This window comes from Miscanthus floridulus, chromosome 2 (assembly GCF_019320115.1).
Source record: "Miscanthus floridulus cultivar M001 chromosome 2, ASM1932011v1, whole genome shotgun sequence".
Taxonomy (NCBI): Eukaryota; Viridiplantae; Streptophyta; class Magnoliopsida; order Poales; family Poaceae; genus Miscanthus; species Miscanthus floridulus.
The window spans coordinates 11152110-11171200 of record NC_089581.1 but is presented as its reverse complement, the minus strand read 5'-3'; the positions used below and the strand labels follow the sequence as shown (position 1 = coordinate 11171200).

Here is a 19091-nt window from a genome sequence, read left to right as displayed (position 1 = left end):
ACTCATTATTTAATTATTGAATTCCTCGTGGGCGTAGCTTGTCCTAAAGGTGTCTTATAATCAATAAATATCATTAATCATTATGCTTGTATGCATATCAGCGAGCAATGTTGTGCGGGACATGAGCTTTTGGAATTTATTTCAGTTCTTTTATGCAACAGACAAGAGCAACACAAAAGCGTGCTGGCAATGCTGTGAAGGTAATGAAGCATGATGTTGCAAAGGAAGATGCAAAAGCTGGGAAATCTACCAGCTGGAATGTAAATCAACAAGTCTCTACTGTTGATAGAGAAGCATTGTCTCATTCAGCTGATGCTGCCCAAGAAACCAGTACCACTATTAGCAATGGTAACTTGCATCCAGTGCCGTGGAAGGTTTCGTCATCTTCTCAAAGAAATGCAGTTACACATAATGGAGCAGCTAATCCTTCTGGTGAGTCTACTGATCTGATTGACTCTACCGTGAGACAGCAAAAAAGACCTCCGATTGAGGAGCAAGATAGATCAGGTAAACGGAGGAAAGGAGCAAATGAACCCGATTTGAGTGAACACCATGTAGACAAGGAAAAGATTTTGGACTCATGTGGCAGAGATAAGTTTCGTTCAGTGGATTATGAGAAGATTCCTAATGAGGAACAAAACTTAAGTAGGGCAGGCAAAATGAAAGAGAAATCTGATGATAAATACGACAGAGATCCTAGGGAAAAATTAGATCGAGGTGAAAGGCGTCGTGGGGAAGATGCCATTGAGAGATCAACAGATAGATTGTCGGAGACGAGAGAACGTTCTATTGAAAGGATGCAAGAGAGAGTTACAGACAAAGCCATTGAAAAAGGTAGAGAGGATAGAAATAAGGATGAGAGGAATAAAGTTAAATATGCTGAACCTTCGGTGGACCGGACACATTCTTCTGATGAACGATTCCGAGGGCAAAGTTTGCCACCGCCCCCACCTCTTCCTGCAAGTTTTGTACCCCAATCAGTTGGCGCGCAACCTGTTGGAGTTGTTCCAAATTCACTCCAGGATATAGGCCAGGCTTCTGACGGAGCGAAGCGGAGGCCCGTCGCCGGAGGCTTGGGCCGGAGCGTAGCGGAGTCTGAAGCTGGCCCATCGGGTCTCGCCCCTGTGTTTGGGGGGGTGCGGGGGGCGGAGCCCCCCGCGGTACGGTACGGTATATACACCCTTGCTAGGGTTTCGTGGAGACTTGATTCTCTTGTAAGCCGCCATAGGCGTGTAACCCAAAACTCTTGAGATAGTGAGATTGTTGCTGGCTGGTGCCCGTGGTTTTTCCCCTTCACATCGGAGGGGTTTTCCACGTTAAATCGTGTGTCTCCTCTGTGGCTTGATTCTTTACTTCATATTCTTATACGTCGTTCATATCACAACCGACGTGAAGAAGATGCTGACCTATGGGGTGGGAGCTCCAGGCATGTTCAAAGGTCATCTCCCAGGCGCGATGAGAGAGAAAGGAGGCAGTCAGAGGAGAATACTTGGTCATTTCAGGATGATGGGAAGCACAGAAGAGAGGAAGATATTCGTGATAGAAAGCGTGAGGATAGGGATGCTTTATCAAACAAGGTAAAAGACGTCTTTACCAATTTATGTCCTGCATCTGGTGTGTGACCACTGTGTACTCTTCTTTTTTGTTGTATCAGTACAATTTTACATTTGTTCTGTATTCCATGATTGTTAGCTGCCATTTGACAGCAGAAGAATCCTATAGCTGTAATTTCACATATGCTGCGTTGTAAGGTGGCTTTAACTTCAAGAACCACTTGTTTGACTTACAGATCCTTTGTTGATTGTATAGGTAGATGACAGGGATAGGGAAAAGGGGACTTCTTTGAAAGAAGACAGTGACCCTAATAATGTTTATAAATGGAGAAAGATCAAGCGAGACCAGACTTCTTTAGAAGCTGGGGAATATGCACCTTCTGCTCCACAGCCTCCCTCCCATGGATCTGGCGGCTTACAATTGTCTGACATACGAGAAAGAGAAAGGAAAGGGGTAATTTCACAGCATCGTACCTCACACATTGATGACCTTCCTAGGACACATGGCAAGGACACGACAAGCAAGTCAAGTCGTCGAGATTTTGACCAGTGAGTTTGATAAAGAATAATTTCTTGTTCAAATATGCATTACACATTTTCTAACAAATATCTTCTTTTCCGCTTTGCGATTTAATCTTTGTTTTCTGTTTTCTTGGTTTGTTGGATTCTGTTGACAAAATCAAAGTCATAATGTCTTAGCTTTGATTACATTCTCTCAGAAGTTCCAATGTTCTACACAGAAACTGCAACGCTATAGGATGTTATTTTTCCTACCAAATGAGGCTGTGTAAAAATAACTAATAATTTGAACTTTACAGAAATCAACAACAATTGTCCCCTCAGCCGTGAAAAGTGGCTTGTGTGTTGTATTTTATGGAATCATTCTAATGTTTGGACATCAATATTGTGCATTTGAATTTGATATGAATAGATTCATCCGAAAGAGTAGTCGCGTGATATTATAATTCACAGAGTTTACAAATATATTACAATAAAAATCAAGGGTCAAACTTACGTTATGGGACCTCGAACGCACAGCATCATTATGTTACTATGTTAAGGAGAGAAAAGGAGCCTAGGGAATTTAATGACCACATGCATACATCACAAAATGGAGTCGATCAGCTACAACAAGCATCCATGATCCACGTAGCCATCATATATTTACTGTTAGGTGATGCTCAACTATACACGTGAGACAAATCCAGCGACCAAGTACCAACTGTGCACACGATACTCTGCAGGTACATGCACTGATGTACACTTCTGCAAATAATCAACTGCAGATAAGAATGAGGTGAACAATTATACCCAGAACCATACCATTCTGAGCTGTTGCTGTTGGGCGGTACATCACCATCATCCACTGGCTGCAGTAGCACTTTATGCTTGGAGACTGGGCCAGAAGAGAGAGGATCATAAGAGCACCGACGGAGGCAACAGAGGCAGGAGCACCTGCTGCTTGCACTAGTGCGTCGTCTGGAGCTAGAAGACTTCTTCGATCTTTTGTCTCATTCCACACCTCCCTTTCCCTATTGATCCATCCTTGTAGAGATGAAGGATGAGAAGCAGGTGGAGTCGGATCGATTGGGGATGAGTATAGCACATCGAGGTCAGGGGGTAGAGCTGGGCATCGGGTGGGGATCAGTTGGGCAGAAGAGGGTCGATTGGAGCCGGTCCTCTCCGCCCAGGATAGTGGCGCAGAAGAGGATCGATGGTGCATGCTCACGGATGGCTCGGGTGAGGGGGGCGAAGGCGGCCAGGAGAAAAGTGCACGGGATCCTGCTGTGGTGCGAAGTGAAGCCGATGGAAATGACATGGGCGCCCCAACGCAGGATGGTGTTTTCTTGGCCCATTGGAGCCCGAGAAACGTTTTCTCAGGGGAGAAACATATTCCACCTCTCTTCTTTAATTGTTCTTCCACGTCAGCAAAACATCTACATGGCAGGATAATCAATGCTATAGAAACTACCATGGACGCTGTGTTGGGACTGCCCTAAGAAGCCTCAAACAAGGCCAATAGGGCAAGTTCTTGTACAGAAGAGTCGCGAAGAAAGAATAAAAACTACGGCCAACGATCCATATCCAACTCATATGGCAAAATGCCCTCGAGACCTTTGGCCCTTGCCATACACCATAAAAGGACTCATCTCTAATGTTCTTTAGGTGTTAAGACTAGGTGAGCCCCCCCCCTCAAAAAAACAACCATTTCTATGTTTTCAAATCCACCAAGCAACTAACTCAACTTGAGAATTGAAGCCCTTGTGATATTGCTTAGCCACTTGATGCCTAGCATGGCGCCACCATTCAGTAAAGATAGTGTCATTTGGCCCTGGTGCTTGCTGTTGCAGACCAACCTAGCAAACCACACTTGTATCACTTCATCCAAAATCTTGCATACGCAGCACGTATGCCCCCATCTAATCTGGATCCTCTAGAATTACATATACACGTTCTAATGCTACCTAGTTGGCTTGACATTGCCCTGCTGAAAAGCTGCTACAGTCTTATGGCGGAAGATGGAAATGATTTCTTGGGCTGTGATGAGACCTTGATGAACTTCCGACTAAAATGATGTATCTTTAGCCAAATGTTGGTTGTTGTAGTAGTTTTGGTATATAATAGATCACCAAATGATTAGGGTAGCCCCAGTGCACGAAGCTCCCGCTTGCGCAGGGTCCGGGGAAGTGTCCGACCACTTGGGTCTTTTGTATGCAGCCTTTCCCTGCATTTCTGCAAGAGGCTGTTTCCAGGAGATCACCAAATGATTAACATATAGAAAATTGCCCAATGTTCCAACCATGACAATGATGAGGGGGGCCTTGTCTGGTGGTAACTGCATGCCGTGCATGATTGGTGGTGTTTTTGGCAAGCCCTGGCTTTGTCGTTGCTAGGTTTGAAAGCAAATCCCCCCTGTAACAGCATGGTTTACGTATTCATTAAGTTTCCTTAAACTGTGGCGATCCTTCGTAACAAAAGGAAAATATTAATCGCATCCTACCTCATATGTTTGAATCGTTTTCAATAAATGTATTACATTTGTGCAAATGAAAGGCAAATATAACAGCAAATCAGTGAGTCACATTTTTTCTCTCCTATACTTTTGTAGTCATAAAAGAATTACTTTTGTAGTATTATGCTTTCTGGTGCTATTCACTTGCACATGTTTACATTATTTACTATTTAACGACATTTGAATTGTGTTTTAAGAGCAATTCAATTTATTATGCTAGTTCTGTTTCTCGAACGAACCTAACTTGGTTTAACTGCAGAATGCACGAGAGGGAATGGGAAGAGGAAAAGCGACCAAGAACTGAAACAAAAAGGAAGCATCGGAAATAGCTGATTCAGTTGGGCCTCATAAATTTTCTCCAAGCACAGTAGTGGATCCACTTGAATTTCATGTTTTCGTGTAGTGAGAAAACATGTTTCAGCATAGCTAAGCAGATCGTTTCTTAGTGTACTGGGCCAGTTAGGGGATGCGGAGCTTAAGATAACGGTAAAGCCTTTCCTGTCAAGCTCACCAATGCGAATTTAACAGATGGAGATGAGCCATGTTTAGCTTCATACATTTTGTGCTGTAAACAATGTGGAATGTGGCATAGTGATTTGTACTGTGAACATAGATGGGTGGCTCACCATCCGGGTATTTTGTATTTTATTACTAACTGCTAACATGTTTGGTGTAGGAAGCATCACCATTTTTTGCATTGTGTAGGAGTAATGTTAGGGATGCAGCATAATTGAAATGTACATATTGTGACCAGAATTTTTTTCCTTGCTATTTAGCTGTTTGGTTCACTAAAGTTTGCTCAGACGTTGGTTGTTCCTCAACCATGCATCCTTAACCGCTCGCTCCCAAAAATAGGCGTTTCGACCGGCGTGGAGGCCGCCCCACAGTTACCGCGTGGAACGTCTCCAACACCAGGTCATTGACCTCTTGCATAAATCTGCGCCTCCTGTGCTGTGCCGCTCTCGGTCGGCCAAGAGACTGTCAGAAGCTTGAGGTGAAGGTTTTCCTTCCATCTTTGCAGGGAGATCGGATCAGACACAGGGCAAGGCCATGGAGCCAATGGCGATCGTGACGGTGACCGGGGGCGTGCTGGGCCCGGTGATCGTGCTCCTGTCGCGCATCCAGCCCGTCGTCGATTTCTTCCGCCGCCTCTGCAACTGCCTCCGCCACCCTCAGCGTCGCCCTGCCAGGCCGCTCAGGGCGCCATGGTATAAGCCTGCAGCGGCAGAGTAGAGCACATCTGTCACCTGTGCCTGCACCGAATTGGCCTTCGTGTACCGCCGGCTCTAGTATTTTTTTTTTTAAGTTTTATCGATCCAATCTGTCTACAGATAGGCGTCTGTTATGGCAGCAATTACGTTAATTAATCTCCGCCTTCACATACAAGGACCATGGCTCGCAATTGATGGTTTTCAGCCTTTTTCTTGACTGTCTACAGAATGCGAACCCGACCGATCTTCGTTCATCGGGGCATACTCTATTGTGCAATCAGAGCTTGTATTTCATCGAACTTGTACCTCTATGGTCACATATATGACACATTAACTATAATTTGGTGAAAATTTTCAAATTTGGACACCGATAGAAGGACCGACAAAATTTTCTCGAATACACAAAATGGTATGGTTATATTTATCTCGAGTAACCCTTTCATAATCACAAACTTTATTAAATATTATATCTATGTTTAATAAAAAAAGTCATGATTAAAATTGAACCACCAATACTATTAAACATAAAAAAAATGGCCACATATGATGGTCCGGGAACCACTTTAGAGCATTTCGAACAGTATAAAAAATAATCTAAAAATTGCTTTTGCAAACTTTTCAATATAACGGTAATGCTTAGGGGCATGCGTCTGTCGGATGCCGCCTTCTTTCGCCTACGCGCTACCGTACCAGCCCAACAAGCCTGCCTCTCTATACGTCTCCCCCATCCCTATCTCAAAAATATCTCCCGACTCGCTCGCCCGTCGCGTGCTTTACTGCGCTGTGCGGCCATCCGCTCGCTCCACTCTGCATCGCCGCCGTGTCCATCTTGCCGCGCCCCCCCCCCATCCTGCGCGCTGCCCCAGTCTGCCATGCTACCACGGCCATCCCTCGCTGCGCTTTCCTACTCCAGCTCGCCGCTGCAGCCATCCGTGGCGCCGCGCCCCACTCAGCACTCGCCCGACGCGGCCACGGCGTGGACCATGCCACCGCCACCCCGACGCCACCAGGAGAAGGTCGTCGCCGGCTAGGACATCATCTCTCGCGATTGGCCGAAGACACTACGACAGGAAGAAGCACATGTTTTAAGTGTTTCATCTGTTTCATAGGTATGTTGCAAGTGTTTCGTGTGAATGTTGCAAAAAATAGATCAGGATGTTGCATATGTTGCAATGGTTGTACACTTATGTTGCAGGCTTTTGTTCCCAATGTTCCATCTAGTTTTCAGACGTATGTTATAAGTGTGTTTATTTTGGATGTTGCATATGTTTCATACATGTGTTGCAAGTGTTTTATCTGAATGTTGCGTATAATTTTGCAATGGGTTCAGGTGTTTTTGCAAGTTTTTCAGTGCATGTTTCAAGTGTTTCATCTGCCTTCAGACGTATATTATAAGTGTCGCGTCTAAATGTTTCAAAAGTAGATCGGGTGTTACATCTCCCTCCTCGCCTTCTACTGCCTCGCCTCGGTGTCTCCTCCTCCTCCCAGCGCCGCTTGGCATACGTCGCCCTCTCCCCCTCTTCTCGATACGGGTGACGTTCGGGGCGGCACAGACCTCCCGTGGGCGCCCAAAACGACATAGGAATATGACTGCAAGCGCGGATGTCCGGGTGCTAGCAAGCTTGTTTCAATAAATATTAGCAAGCAAAAAACTTGCTCCTGAAAAACTGAAAAAAGATCTACTTAAGATTTTTGGTCGCCGTCGCACCTAATTCACATCACAACCTCTAAAATAGAATCTCTAATGCCTTCTCTACCTCTCATTATACTTAGACCTAAAACATCGGCTAGAGATAACTCACACTAGAAATTTTAAAATGAAATCTCAATTGCCTCCTCTACCTCTCAATAATATAGTCATATCTTAAAAATAATGGCCGGAGATTCAATGCGCAGCCCACTGGTTTGTAATATCGCAAAACGTTATTTCAATGTGCGGCAACCGATGGTAATTCTCCGTAGTTGAATTTAAAAAAATCCTACTTCCTCTTAATGAAACATGTGTAATCGCACGGTCTCGAAAAAAAAAGATTCAATTTTGGTAAACCACCCGAGCGATGGTCAGACAAGCATCTATGGCCAACTACGGACACCCTAACTCAAAACCAGAAGTCTAAAATCTATTAAAAAAAATCCATCCTTATGTTTGGAAATAGTGGCCGGAGATATAATTTCGACCAACCTTAATGTGGCTTCAAGTGTCTAAGAAAGAGAATTGTTGGAAGAAGTTTTTTTTAACATTCTACTACCAAAAAACCAAGGTGTGCGACCTATGGGTACGGTGTGCACACAAAGCAAAATTTTAGATTTTAACAACTACTTACTCCTATAGTCTGACTCTTGCACGGCAGCCTCGGATCATGAGGGCGCCCGGTGCGCGCATACATAATGGGCTAATGGCGAAGGACACGCGAACCAGGAAAACCATAACAGATCGGCCGGCCTGAACGTACGGGACGGCCATGTCGTCGCCCAAGCGTGTCTGCACTTCCCACGACGGCACGACGGCCGTGGAGCCGCCGCCGCCCATCCCTGTTGACCTCCTCCTCGAGATCTTGGCGCGCGTGGACGTGGCAACCGTCGTCCGCTGCGCCGCGACCTCCAAGACCGTCCGGCGCGCCATCCTGGGAGACCCGACCATCGGCCGCCGCGTCGAGGCCAACGGCGCGCTCCTGCTGGGCGTGTCCTACGCGATCTCAGAATATGAGATCTACCGCGACATCAGGGTGAGCTTCGTCGGGGAGGCACCCCGACAGAACCACCTCGGCTTCAACGCCGGCCGCAAGCTCAGGTACTCCGAGCCCGTGGCCTCACGAGGCGGTCTCATCGTCCTGCTTGAACGGCGCTCCTACCCTCACTGGCTCTTCGTTTGGAACACCGTCACCCGAAGCATACAGTGGGTCCAACTCCCTACCGCGAACGTCGCCACGGCTGGTGGTTACCCATCATATGCCTTGGTAACCGTCGCCTTGCTCACCGTCGGCGACGCAGGCCGCTCCTACCTACTGCTTGTCGTTAGCAGTAGCTGGCCCCGGCCTTCGATGTCGCTGCGAACGCAGATCTACTCCAAGGACGACGGCAGGTGGGGCCCCGTCACCGAGATCACCGAGATCACGCGGGAGCTGGAGCTCACACGGTACGCTCCCAGACGTCGCCCGGGATCTCTTGTCCTCGGAGGAGGCACCGCCGTCCATTGGCTGCATAATTACTCCGGCTGGTGCATCGTCCGTCTAGACATCGACGAGGCGAAGCCCACATTGATCACGCTGCCGCCGGAATGCGTCGACCGGTTGGTGGACGAACTTCAGCTGGCAGCGTCGATGGACGGGAAGCTAAGCCTGATCATCGCGGAGCACTGCGTGATATCCATGTGGAATCTGTCGGCGGCCACGCCAGGGGAGGGAGCCTCGGCGAGGTGGACCAGGCAGGTGGTGATCAGGAGGGAGGCCATCTCCAGGGCTCCGACCGGGCGCTACAAGGACCACCGGGACCTCTTCTTGGGGTTCGGGGAGCTCAGCAGCACGGTGGTACTGCTAATGCATCATGTTGGGCTCGTTCGGATCAACCTCAGAACGAAAGAGGCACTCGTCCTGGGATCAGATGGTGAGTTCAAGGAAATTGAAGCCGCACATGATGGGTTGAAGAAAATCGAAGCGTGTTTGCACGAGATCGATTTGCCCTCTATACTTGTAGCCATGAAACTTTATTGATCATGTATTTTTGGTTTAATTTTTGCATCGGAAATGCTCTCTACCGAGAGTCCGTCTGGCCTGACGGGACAGACACGCCTGCTCGCGCGCACTGGTCTCGTGCCTCGCGCGCCCCACTTGTGCCTCGCGCTGCGTGCGGTTCTCGACTCGCGTCACCCGCGTCGCACGCCTCGCGCCACGTGCTGCGCTCCGCCACACATTGCGCCTCCCACCCGGACTCACGCTGCGCCACAGCCGAGGTCCGACCTCCGCGTCGTGGCATCGAACTTCGTGCCGACGATAAGCTCCACATCAACAAGCATCCATTGGGGGCAACAAGTAGATGAGCACATGTTGCAATCTTATGTTTCATGTGTTTTAGATGTATGTTGCATATGTTTCGTCTGGATGTTGCAAAAGTAGATCTGGTGTTGCATATGCTGCAATGACTATACACGTATGTTGCAATGTATGTTTCAGCTGTTTTAAATGTATGTTGCAAGTGTTTTACCTAGATGTTGCATATGTTGCACTGGTTATATACGTATGTTGAAAGTGTATGTTTCAAATATTACAAACGTATGTTGCAAGTGTTTTATCTAGATGTTACATATGTTATAGTGCCCATACACATATGTTGCAAGTGTATGTTATAAATGTTTCATCTTTTTCGATATATGTTGCAACAAATGCTTTATGTTGCAAGTGTTTCAAGAGCAGCCGCAGCAAAGAGGCATAGGCGAAGGTGGTCCTCATGGGCGCAGCGGTCCTTGTGTGCGCGTGGCAAGCGAAGTGGGCACAGCAGCAGGCGCAGAGCACAAAGTTGTATCCATGAGCGTGGTTGTAGGCACGGAGTACGAAGCTGCATTCATGGATGGATAGCAGGCGCAGAGCACGAAGCAGCATCCATGGACAGGCAGCAGGTGCGGAGCATGAGGCGAAGCAAATCACGCTACCTCCCTATTCGCTTGAACTACTTTAGCAGCATTTTTCAGTGAATAAACAATATTTTCTCTCTCATAAAAAATAGCATAAGCATCAAAATAAGCCGAATTTCAGCGAAACGAATAGGACGGGCAGCAGACGCGAGCTTCTAGACATTCAAGCGCTAATCTCTCCATTTTTGCATTGGTCCTCTAGCCTTGTATGGTCTCTTGACACGAGGACCACGTTCCATCATAAGGTAGTTGCTTATTATCTTATTCCTCCATTCCAAATTGTAAGTCTTTCTGGCTTTTTCTACACAGTAAATGTTATGTATGTAGAAAAGTTAGATCAACTCATAATGATTTGAAAATGGAGGGAGTAGTTGTTTATGTGTATCCCTGCGTGACATTAACTTCTCTTTTATATGGTTGTGAGGCTTTTATATGTTCTTCTAACTTTTCTTCTAAGGGCTATTTTGTGTAATGTTCATGGTTCTAAGACTAGTCTCAGTGAAAGTTTCATATGAGTTTCATTTGTATTTAATAGGTGTCGGTGTTTCGAGTTACCACCAACGAGTAAATTTCTAATATTGTGCATTTGGCTCGGATAGTGTGCTAAGAGGACATGAGGTTTATACTGGTTTCGGCAGAATGTCCCTACGTCCAGTTCATCGTCGCTGCTCGTGTTACTAGCACTAAAAGTTTGCAGTAAGGTTTACAAACGGGCGAGAGAGGGAAATGATCCTAGGTCTCTGATGGAAGGAGTGAACGGGTGCCGAGAGCTCAGTTGCTACTCAGCCGTGTGCTTATGTCGTGTTCTAATCGGTTCGAGGTTTGATGGATTCGTGATGGTTCAATCGGGTCTGGCCTGAATCGATCTTCTTCATGGGGCTCCCTGCTTTCCCTTTTATAGGCCAATGGAAAGCATGAGTTACAGCGGAGGAAAGGAGAAGAATGAGAGAGAGAGAGTCCTTTAGGATCGTCGGGTCCTTCTTATCCTTCATGCGGGTCCCGCCGACCCTATAGATGTCAACAGGGTCAGCTCCATGTCGTGGCCCTGTTTGTCACCGGTGCCATGCGCAAGCGTCGTCTGCCGGTCATGGCGCTCCACTCCGTCCTGACGCTCCACTCCGGCGCAGCAGACCGAGAGCTCGCTGTCCCGACGACGCGAGCTCGACGCTAGTCAGCGCACGCCCTCAGAGCGATCCGATAAGGACATGTTGGTCCACCAGGCGCCATAAGTCCTATGTCAGCGGGTCACACAAGTCAATTGGACGGCTTGGCCGTTGTCGAGAGATGGGTAAGGGGCAGTAGGATGCCCCATGCGGGTTATGCCGACTCCGTCACGAATGACGGACCCGGATTCCACTCGAACATATCCGGTAAGAGCTCCTCGAACCCATCACTCGTGCTATCGAGGTAAGTCCTGTGCCAGTAGGTCACCCAAATTGATCGTACGGTTCGAGCCGCTGCCGAGAGACGGGTCACCCTTAATTTACGCGCGTTTTCTCTTATTAATTTCGCTATTGAGCCCTCGACCCCAGCAATGGCAAGGGGTCGGGCCTCACACAGGGTCTGCCAAGAGGGTCTATTCGGTAGACATTCTCTATGCCTGACCCTTTATCACGTTAAAAAAAATAAAAGGCAAGGTGTGTGGAAACAAACTCTGAGTAAAACTAGTCGGACTGCAAGAAACCTACGCCCCAACGGCTACGGCATTTTTGCTCACCAGCGTGATCAGAGTTTTTGTCCCCGCACCCTGAGCTTTAGCCTCCGCCTTCCCAGGAAGGGTGTGGGGGGTCCACCTGCGGAATCTCCATCGAGGAGAGGCCAGCAGCTCGCCCAGGTCGATCAGATGGCTCGGGCCGCTGTCGAGAGACGGGTAGGGAGCAGCAGGATGCCCCACGCTGGTTAGGCCGACTCCTTCATGCGGGTTACATCGGGGCGTGTCGGTCTCCTCCCTAGTGTTAGAGCTTTGACCTAGGCCCATACACTTGGACCTAGAGTGGTTGGCGGTGGCATGGGTCTCCGTCGGGCGAGACGAAGTCCATGGCCTCCGGATTGGGCGAGGCGGAGCCTTCCCCCAGAGGCCGAGTGAGGCAGAGCCCGCAGCCTCGAGGTCGGGCGAGGCGGAGCGCAAACCCAAGGGTCAGGCAAGGCGGAGCCCGCGACCTTGGGGTCGGGCGAGGTGGAGCCCTCCCTAGAGGCTGGGCGAGGCGGAACGCAAACCCAAGGATCGGGCGAGGTGGAGTCCGCGGCCTTGGAGTCGTGCGAGGTGGAGCCCGCGGCCTCGGGGTCGGGCGAGGCGGAGTCTTCCCCCAGAGGCCGGGCGAGGCGGAGGGCAAACCCAAGGGTCGAGCGAGACGGAGCCCGCGGCCTTGGTGTCGGGCTAGGCGGAGCCCGCCCCCAGAGGTCGGGCGAGGCAGAGCCCGTGCACCTGGGGTCGGTTGGAGCCGTAGTCGCGCTATTGACTGTTCGGATGAATTAATGTTGATGATCATTAGCCTCTTCTCTTCGGGTACCCTCGTATTGGTCCCCGACAATAGGCTTTCACATAGACATCTTTTATGACATGTCAACGTTTTTAAGAAGAGATTAAAGAAATGAGAACTCTCTTGGCACGAATGTACGATTACCAACTCTATATGAGTCATGAAATTAAATGTCTCTAAACTATAGGATAAAACTTTTCATTGAGAGTGGATATTTCATCTAAGTTTTATTTTATTATATATATGTGTGTGTGTGTGACATGATAGTCTTGAAAATAAGGCTACGAAACACTCCACTGAGATCAATCACAGTGGTGGATTTTATTTCACGGTTTCCAAGCATGCCACGTTGGCTAATTAATTTCTCTCCAATCCGGACAAACAAATCACACGAATTTGGGCCCACACGATCTATTCACAGGATAAGCTATCACTCAAGGTCAGGTAGAACCGTACAAGAGACGAAGACAGATACCAGAACACTAGCATGTTCAGATCAAGATTGAAGAGAGAACGTGCTATCACTACTTGTCTTGCATTGAACTTTCTGAACTGCAGGTAAACTGTAACTGTTGGAGAAACCTTTCACTGAACTTCCAAAGTTGGAGAAATACTTTCTGGATTGGAGAGGGGGGAGGCTGCCAAATGGGCAAAGCTTAACAATTTGAGGGGGGAAAAGGCTAACAATTGCTCATGTTTGGAGTAGCAGGTCTGCTGCATGTTGTCAGTAAACATGTGCTAGTAGGGAAACAGTTGGAGAAACCTTCAGGCTGCACTAAATTCAGATCTGCGGTTGCAAGCCGGAGGAAGGAGAGGAGGTGAGATAGCCGGGGGCAGGGCGCATGCAGTAGTTGCAGCCGATCGGGAAAAAAAGGTTAGAGATGAAACGACTAGTTTCACCCGGTTTCCTAGACAGTTTGAAACGCTGTCGCCTCGTTTCTACCTGACGAAACTCTAATAATCTCTCCTTATATAAGTCATGGTGGTCCTCGGTGACGGGAGCTCGGCCAAGTTCTGGTGCGATTCCTGGCTGCCCGCTGGGCCTATCAGGCGGTTCGCACCGGCGCTGTTCGCGGCGGTGCCCAGGAGGAGGGCGCATGGACGCTCGGTCAAGGAGGCCTTGGCTAACAGACGGTGGGTGCGGGACATCGCCGGCGTGCTCAGGGCGGCTGTTCTCTGCGAGTCTGCGACCAATATTAATGGTACTTGTATCAACGACTATAAATGTGGTTTGTGGAATTGTGGTGCTTGTATCTAGTCTTGTGCAACAAAGATCTACTCCTATGTGCACTTGTGAGTTGTGTATGTGATTTATGCACTTATCTATATTGTCAACTGTCAGTCGGTTGCTAGTGCAATTTGCATAGCTCATAGCTCCGTGTACAATATTGAAGTATATGCAATGGCTATATCGAGCGTGTAATCCCAACGTAGAAGTTTCCGCTTTTCGTCCATTTCCGTTGAAATTTCGTCCCTGTTTATTTGTTTCCGCTCCCGTTTCCATACACGCCTATTCTGAACTCGGCCCTGTATCCGGTGATCAAACGTAGACACTATATGCTGGGAAGAGGATTTTTACCGCCTATTTCCATCCATCTGTTTGCATCCCCACAACCACAAGCCTAGCCTGCTGCGCGTGTTGCTACGGCCCTGGCGAATCGGATTCATCGTGCCGATTCTGGCCTCTTCTTGTGGGGTCTGACAAGCCGGCTCGTGTTGCCGTGTCATGCTACCGGCCGAGTCCGAGAGGCTCTAGAATTCGACAAGCACATTAAAATGATGCGCGCGAGCTTCCACGAGCGGAAAAGCCTGAGGAATCCCGGCATGCCGCATGTCGTCGACCAGGCGCCGCCGCGTCATCGGACCGACGGGAGGGCGACGACTGAGACCCGGCCCAGACAATTAGCCCAGAATGGACCCGGCCCGAGTGAGCACTCGCCTGCGGCCTGCGTGCGCGTGAGTCTGCCGTGCTGACCCATGCGTCAGATGCACGCATAGTCTCCCCAGCGACACAATAAAACCCCTTCTCCCCTTCTCGTTCTCGACTTCCCTTCTCCTTCGACGCGACGAGGAGAGAGCGAGAGGTGCCATTGCGATGGCCGGCCCCCGTGACAAGCGCAAGGCCGGTCTCGGACAGGCGATGCTCCCGGCCAGCCCATGCGGCGGCGGAGCGCGGGATGCGTGCACACGAAGGAAATCATGGCGTTTGATGTCGCCCACACCCTCCGCAGGGTCTTGGTCCTAAACACGAACAAACCTGGCCCTCTGCGGTTCAGGAAAGGGTAAACATCGAACTCAGATTTTATACCTCTTGTTCTGCAATTTTACTTTGTGTTATGCGATTTTGGGTTGCAAGCCCCCTCCTCTCCTTGCGATGTGTTTCAGTGTTGAGATGGGCTTTGTATTTCTCCATCGACCATCGTCTGAACTTTGGTTATCTGAGCCATATTACATCTTCAAGACCGAATGGGCATTAAACTGATTAAGATTTCCACGAAATTGATATCCTGTGTCTTCATGCAAAATCGGTGTGCCATAAATCCTAAACCCTAAACACCGATTTCGGTGGATACCCATGGATTGCTACCCTCACACATCCTTAGATATGATCTTTACTTAACATAAATCCATACATCTGGACTGTTTCTTTATATTTTTAACACTGTTGTACACTAGAAAGTATAATGAGGCTGCACAATTGATATAACGAGGTTATCCGTTGTTGTATGCAGGTTGAAACCTGTGTATGATGTATCATGGAAGATCCCTGCATGCGTGAAAGTTGCTCTGGAACACTACAACCGATTGAATGGGGTCTGCTCTTTTTTAAAAAACTTTCCATGTTCATCAGTTCCTCTCTGCATCGTCTGAATCCCCACTGCGTTAACAGGACGTGCATGAACTGGTAAAAGCAGTAGACGGCTATGTCTTTTAATTTATACAATGGCGAGTGGATGCATGCAAACTTCCTTGCAAAATCCGAACAGGGGGTTCCCAAATCCTTCTTTGCTGAACTGAAAATAGAAGGAAAGAAGAAAATATCATGTGCCATCTGCACTGAGATGGACCCAGGTGTGTTGATTTTGAAGGACTTTCTTTCTATTTTCTATTTCTGTGCGATATATTGTATTCTTTCTTTGGTGACTACACTACAAATAGGCCTGTTCTTTGTTCATTGACAGAGGTTCTTTTACTGTTTCCTCTCCTGTGTATCTGTAGACGAGCCACAAAGGAATGTTTGGGGGTTTGTTTCCTTGTTATGTACTGTTTGTTGATGATGTGCCGGAATGTTGAGCCTTTTTGGTGGCTAATTATCAGTGCTGTTTTGCATCATTTTCAGCTTGTTTTTCATTAACTCTCCTGTAGTTCAGGTTCCTTTGAAATGATTGTTGCGTTGGACTTAGATTGCGTGACTATCTCAATACCAGATTCATTGTGTTACAAAACTATAACTGTAATTCTTGGTTGGCGCAAATTAATAACTTGTGGCAATTGATGGCGTTCTCCTGTTGCAGATGATCCCAAAACAGCACCTTTTCGTGGTGGATGTGGAATTTACCCAAGTCGAATCTTCCATCCTGCTGCTGGAGGACACTTAGGAGCGAAACCTGGTGCTAAAGGCATGGTTAGTAGGGTTGGACTGGATCAGCGGTTAGACCAATAAAAGACCGAACCAAAGATTATAACGACTCGGTTCACTTAAAAGACAGTCATATATGTAATCGAACCTATAAAAACTGGTCGAACCATTTTTTACGGAACCAGCAAACCGGCCGGTTAGATATGAACCGTCCGCCTGTGGGTTGTGTCGCGTGTGCTCCTACTGTGTGTTGTCTTCTGATGTCCGCCTGTTTACCTGCCATTGGACCCGCTTGACTGCTAGCGCCACTAGTAGAGAAACGACTTTCGGTTCGCACTTTTAGTCTCGGTTGTGTTGGAATCTAGGACTAATGTGAGCATTAGTCCCAGGTCTAAATTTTACAGGCACCGAAGGCCCTTTTATCCCGGTTGGTAACACCAACAGGAACTAAGAGCCACCCTTTAGTCACGGCTGATGTTACCAACCCTGACTAAAGGTCTTCTAACCTTTGGTAGTGCTGACTTCATAACATTAGATGACGTCAGTGATATCTTTTTAATTTCAAAATTTCATATTTTTTACGTGCTCTAAGTTAAGCAAATAACGTATCCATTTCAACTATCTCGACGAGCTTTTCTCAATGGTTCACTTATTTTAGAATTTGAGATTGTTTTACAATAATGAATATTTGAATTACTATTTAGATTTTTTAATCAATTTGTAAGCGCTCCATATATTCTTTTTCATACGTATTTTTGTCATATCCAGCAAAACAACTCTAAAGTACTAGCTTATTAAATTAAGATCTATCTTGCTATAATGCATTATAAAATATTGTCATTTTATTATCTTTTGGCGGTTGGATTATTTAAGTTGAACTTAAAGACTACCAACGCTTTTGGAGTAATTATGTTCTTTATGAGCTTATTTGTATATGTGACCAACTATATGTTGCCAATTATTTGTTGTATATCATTATATTGCACCTGTTTGAATTATTTATGGGCGGTCCAATTAATCCAGTCTAAAACTATCGAACCAGTGGTCAATCATTTCTTAGTAGTTGGACCAGTGAATCAGCGACCTGATGGTCTTATCAGTTTGATGTCCAGTCTGGTCCTAATAACTATGGCTGGAGCCTGTGGAAATATGCTTCTTCGCTTTTCAATATTGATGCAATGGCCTCTGCATGATCATTGTGCAGAAAGACCAAATGTCAATGTTCTTATGTGTGTTCATGTTCCAAACCTAGTCAATACTGAGATGTTGCTTGTTTAATCTTGTTCATGTTATGACTATCTAATTATCATTACTAGTATAATGCCCGTGCTAACGCCATGACTTTATCTTGGGGATGCACATGAAACAACCTAACAATGAACTTTTTCCATAGTTCAACTTTTCCACAATAGTATATTGCCCGTGCTAACGCTACAGTGGTGTCATGATAAAACTACATAATGCTCCTGAATCATGACAAAACTACCTAAAGCTCCTATAGGTTTAGCACTGAAATCTTATATGAATATAACCAACAAATCTTATGACGAACATAAGTGCAAGGTAACAAATCTTTTTAGTATATTGCCCGTGCTAACGCTACGGGAAACAATACTTACACAATTGATTTGGTGATAAAAACTATAAAGAGAAATTTACGCTTCCATTAATAAGAAGTGTGCTCTTCGAGCTTGGTACATTTGATAAGGGTACTAAGGGGGTCCCTAGATATAATTATTACCTCAAGTACTGAAAAGGACCTAGGATGCCGTCTAGAGGGGGTGAATAGGCGTTTCTGAACATTAACATCTTTAAATACGGAGACAATTAGAAAAGGGAGTTTCCAAAATAGAAACTCCAAATTAAGAGTAATACCACCCCTCATAAGTTAACCAAGGAGTAAGCAAGGTATAAAGAATATATCTAGAAGCTACAACCCTGCAATACAAAGTTAGAACAAAGAATAAATATTTTCAGCACAAGTACAAAATACCGGACGTGTCCGGTATTCACGATTTCTGCAGAGCAGACCCAAACTTGCTCCTTTAGATTTCTATCTTCTAGCCAAACTGTAGGTACCTAAAAGAGATGTTAATATACACAGAGAACCTGCACAAGAGCTGAAGCAACACAAATATCAAATGAAATATGAATTGAGACACGATATTTGTTTTACCGAAGTTTGGACTCATTCGAGTCCTACTCTCCGTTGAGGGGGCTACGGGCGACCCAGTGAAGGTTAGCCCAAGAGGTTACCACGAAGGTCACTCTAGTCGGAGTCCTTTCCAACTCCTTTTCCTCCTTCCACTAGTTGATTCCAAGGCAGCGGAATTGACCGTTACAAACTTTCCGAGGCACACCACAATCTCTCGGGTGCTCTCCGACGACGCCTAGCCGTCTAGGACTAAAGAGTCCATGTGTAACAAATGCAAATCACGAGATTGATAATATGCACAAGTGCTCAAGTGGATGGATTGCTCTCTTTTTGAATTTCACTCAACCCATAATTTGATTTGGCAAATTTGATCAATCACTCACTAAGAGAGGGTTGGGAGAGTTGGCAAGGCTCAAAACATGTATGTGTATTAGCAGAATCAGCAGCCTCCAAAGGTGGAGGCTTGGGGGTA

General features: G+C 46.9%; 1 protein-coding gene and 1 pseudogene across 1 annotated transcript; both read left to right on the top strand.

The window, feature by feature from the left end:
* The first annotated feature begins 140 nt into the window (after positions 1-140).
* Positions 141-1320, top strand: LOC136536092 (THO complex subunit 2-like). The gene is made up of 2 exons (XM_066528496.1): positions 141-1165; positions 1305-1320. The coding sequence occupies exons 1-2, from the start codon at positions 153-155 to the stop codon at positions 1318-1320; spliced, it is 1029 nt and encodes a 342-aa protein (XP_066384593.1). The 5' UTR covers positions 141-152.
* Positions 1321-14979: 13659 nt separating this feature from the next.
* LOC136537916 (uncharacterized) lies at positions 14980-16576 on the top strand (annotated as a pseudogene).
* Positions 16577-19091: the final 2515 nt, after the last annotated feature.